At 41.1% G+C, this 4,301-nt stretch overlaps 1 protein-coding gene across 1 annotated transcript in view; it reads right to left on the bottom strand.

The window, feature by feature from the left end:
• Positions 1 to 4,301, bottom strand: part of HIF1AN (hypoxia inducible factor 1 subunit alpha inhibitor) — a 9,959-nt gene that overhangs the window by 5,200 nt on the left and 458 nt on the right. The window contains exons 2-5 of the mRNA XM_035897404.1: positions 4,058 to 4,152; positions 3,113 to 3,363; positions 1,706 to 1,854; positions 1 to 16 (exon numbers count right to left, since the gene is read on the bottom strand). Coding sequence (XP_035753297.1) covers positions 1 to 16; positions 1,706 to 1,854; positions 3,113 to 3,363; positions 4,058 to 4,152 — 511 coding nt within the window. The remainder of the gene's footprint in view (positions 17 to 1,705; positions 1,855 to 3,112; positions 3,364 to 4,057; positions 4,153 to 4,301) is intronic.

Consider the following 4,301-nt stretch of genomic DNA (forward strand, 5'->3'; position numbering starts at 1 on the left):
GCGGGTGTCCCATTCCCTACCCAGACAGAAAAGACTATAATCAAGACACTCTCATGTACAGGTATGAAAGACAGAAGCAAGTTACATTGCTTGCTAAAGACAGTATATATAGTCACACCTATTAAGAAAACTAAACAAGGAAAACTACTGTAGGAATGTTACAAACTGAACACTGTACCAGACCGCCTTTATTGAGCAGTTGCTATCCCACTTAATTTCTATTCTAAATCCATATTCAGCAACTTATGCTCTACAGGATTAGGACTTCCAGCTTGTTTCCATGAACAGAGCAGATGGTAAGTGTTGACAGGAAGCTTTTTCACAAAATACTGTTTAGCTGACAAGTTGTGGAATGGACTTTCAAAAATTATTAGTCTAGAGAAAAGGAGTCTCAGTCTGATTTTTAAAAAAAGTCCTAGCGGTTTTGCAAGAAAACAAGTAAACAAATCTCTCTGTCACTGGGGCTCCCAATAGCATCTCTTCAGTCTGATTAACAGTTATAAAGCTCGACTGTCACCACTAGAACCTACATTTAATCAAATATTTAAATTATATTTACTCTTTTAGCTTGCTTTTTATATGTATTTTCACTAAAGAGAATTAACAGTTAATCCTGTAACTTCATTAAATAAATCACACAATCACATGTTCCTGTAACGCCACTCCTTTTTCTAGCACATACTGGTTCAAGACAATTCCTTGTGAATAACCTGTTGACAACAGGATTTTAGTGATCGTATTATGACCTGTAGGGAAGTGTCAGTGCAGTGCTTCTAGATGAAGTTCTCTTCTCTCAGCTAGTAAAACAAGTGGCAGACTACTCTAAGTTGAGTATGACTTGTTGCAAAGGGGAAAAAACATCTGTCAGAATTGAACAGCCATTAATTGTCAAGTAGTTATAATTGGACAATTATAATTGGATGTGACAGCCATGTTGATTATAGGCCAGGCCACTTCAAAACTCTGCACATTCTTTGCCCAGTTATGGAGATTACTTTCTATTAGAATGCTCTTCTTTTGAAGAGTGTAGTAGTACCTCCATCTTCTAAGGCACCTGCCTATGAGTCAGTCTCCACATGGATTTGGAATTTCACTCTATCCAGATATTTTTAGTATTTATCCATCTTCAAGTTCTCCAGTGCCCTCTAAACTTCCAAGAAGAAATTCAGGTCTTAATTGAAAGAAAATTCCTCCCCACAATGTACCAGCTCAAAAAGCCCAAATGCTTCACAGAATAATCAACATTTCCCCCTGGGCAGACACTGGACATGCTAAGAAAAGCCCAGAAGACCAGCTTTGCTCAACTTGCAAACCCTTTGGCATTTTTAAAATGCTCAGAGTCTGGAGATTTAATCTACAGCATCCGAAGTGTTCACACAATAAACAGGTCTCAGAATATGACCAGCAATTATTGAAAACACAGCCCTACCAGCATCACACAGAGCCTTTCCATCAGCAGATTACATCCAGGCATTCACAGCACGTCTCTGGGGAAACACAGGCTATTCCTTTGGTTGTTTCCTCTCTATAACCCAAGTTAAGCTGTGACAAGAGTCCCCTCCGAACATAAAGCTTTAAACTGCCAGCTCTGAAGGAACACTTAGAAACTAGTGGCAAATCCATTTGAAAGACCTTCTGGAACTGAAATGCAGAACTGCTGATTAAATCTTCTCCCCTTCTCCTCCAGTCAGAGCAAACTGCTTACCCTCCATGCCAATAAGAAGCAAGTTAGAAGTCAGTTGACCCCAGCCACGTTTTCCTTGCTGTTTGTTAATCCAGTTCCAGTTGAAGCCAAGGAAATCCACCACAATCTTCCTTCCAACTGTGTCATTCAGCGTTTGCTGCAGATATAGCCTGTATTTTCACAGAGACAAGTAGAAATAAAGTATTAAGCTTTGTCATGAACATAAAGATGTGTCTCTGCATCTCTTCAGAAAGATTGCAAAACAAAGAGGCACAACACCTAGAGATTCTGTTCTATCACCACACACCATAAACACCTGTGGAAGGAAACAGTTTCAACAAGTCCCCAAACTTTGTGAAAGACTTCCTGGTACAGAAGGGAACAGAACTCAGTTCTGCTTGAACAATCACAGGGGAAACAGAGAATTTTAGAGCAAGAACCACCCCCTCACAGTGCAGGAGGAAGAAACTGTAAACAGACTGGCCACTATCAAATACAAAACACACTAATGAATAATCCCCAGATAAACACCACCACTCTAACTTCATCTGTGATAAGTCACCTCTCTTCTACTGGCAGTGTGTGAGGGCAAAAAAGTGCTCAGGAAACCCAGCACGTTTCAGTATCAAGTTACCTTAAAGGCACACTTACACTTAGACATAAAGAATCAGAGGAATCAAACGTATGTATTAACAATCGCAGTATTACAGACCGCTGTCTGCAATGCTGGAAGAAAAATGCATTTAAGCTCAGCGGCTGCCTTCTCTCTTGAAAAAAGCAAACCCAAAGCTGAGAAAGAAGAGAAAGGCATGGATGACAAGGGGACACGGACAGAGTTGCTTCCAATTAAGCACCCTTAATTCCTTTCAGAGGGATGGTGACTGATAAAATTAACTGAGGGTTTAAGTACAGTTGCTAATAGTTATATTCTGTATAAACGTGAAGCTCCTCTCAGTAACTTACAGCTCTATTAGTGGTGTAGGCCATCACAAACCAACAAATACATGGCACATATGCAACCTTTTCTCATCTTTCTGAAAGAGGGTTAGCACCTGCTACCTTGGTATGCTGCAAAAAGGGCTGATTGCTATAGCCTGTACCTTTTAATCGGGTAACTAAGCTCCTCTGCCAACACCATAGTCTGCCAAAAGAAAGTGAAGCTTAAGGCTTTCTCTATCCAAATCCTGTCTCGGACAGAGAAGAAATACAAAATAAATTTCTACAGACAATATGAACAGTTTTATTAACTAATGGTATGCCTTTTTTTAATCAGGTAACAATGCTGCTGTCAAGTAGCTGCCCTGCAGGAACAGCAGGACTACAAAACAGTGAAAAGTTTGAGAGGTTTTAGTCATCAGCATGCACTGAAGAGAAACTTCCCCACTACTTAGACCCGCGGAAACAGAGAAACCTCCATGTATCACTTACCTCTCGGCACTCCCTTTTTGTTGTATTTCTTTGAGTCTGTCCACAAACTCAGCAAACTTCATCTCTTCCCTGCTCGACTTGGGTTTGAAGTTCTTAAAATTGGCCATCTTCTTCTCATCATAGTACAGAAACTTGTGTGTGCTGGCACTATATACTGAGAAGTCCCCATTGCCAATGTTTTCCTGGAGGTAGTCCAGGTCCCATTTCAGAGCAGGATAAACCAGATTTGTATCTGTCAGCACCACTGGCTCCTGGAGAGAAACAGGAAGTTTATTGATGCAAGGACCTCTTGAACTCCAGAATGATGACATTCATTATTGCAACCACACAAACTCTCTTCGATAACAGGGAATTGGAAAAGGCATTTAGAGTAATCAGATACCTTGGTCTGGGGAGAAAAACAAGCAGAACATGAAAGGAAGCTTAAAGAAAGCAGTGGCCTGCTCCTACAGTAAGCCCCTGGTAGCAATGGGACAGATTCTGTTATCTACTTAGCTAATCTCTAACACATGAGCTTAGACAAACACTAGCTAGGAACAGTTTTTGGCCTACTTAGTCCTGCCACGTAGCAAGGAGACAGAGCAGATTCTGTCTGGTCACTTCCAGCCTCAGCTATGAAGGGGTAAACGCTGGCAGAAGGATACTGCTGAATCCAGAAACAAAAAAGCACTTATCTCTTTCCTCAGAGGATCACAGATAACCTTCAGCCACTGAAAAAAACTGCGATTACCCCATCTCTTCTACACCATACAAAGAATGACTACAAAGGAAGGCAAAGGACATCAGCTACATCCTCACCTATAGACAGTAAGCAACCTAAACAAGAATGACAGCTGCTGTGCTTCCAAGCTGTGCATGCACAACTTCCCTTCTTGCAGGCTTTCTTAAAAAAAAAAACCAAAAACAACAAACCAAAACCAAACAAAAAACAACTAGCAGTCTTACCAAAACTAGATTGAGCTTGTCCAAAACCAATACAAGAGCGGCTACTGCAAGGCAACCTTCACATCTGCGGCCACTCTCAGTTAGAAAATAACGAACTCATGCCCGTGGTTTTACACAACATTTCCACGATTTCCATCCGGACAACAAAGCACTTAAAGCCAACTTTTCCTGCAAGTTTCACAACTCAACACGGTGGCACCGGAAAGAAACATCCACTACAACTAAGAGCAACGGGGCAGCAGCA

Source organism: Egretta garzetta, unplaced genomic scaffold (assembly GCF_000687185.1).
Source record: "Egretta garzetta isolate BGI_Z169 unplaced genomic scaffold, ASM68718v1 scaffold56, whole genome shotgun sequence".
Classification (NCBI taxonomy): Eukaryota; Metazoa; Chordata; class Aves; order Pelecaniformes; family Ardeidae; genus Egretta; species Egretta garzetta.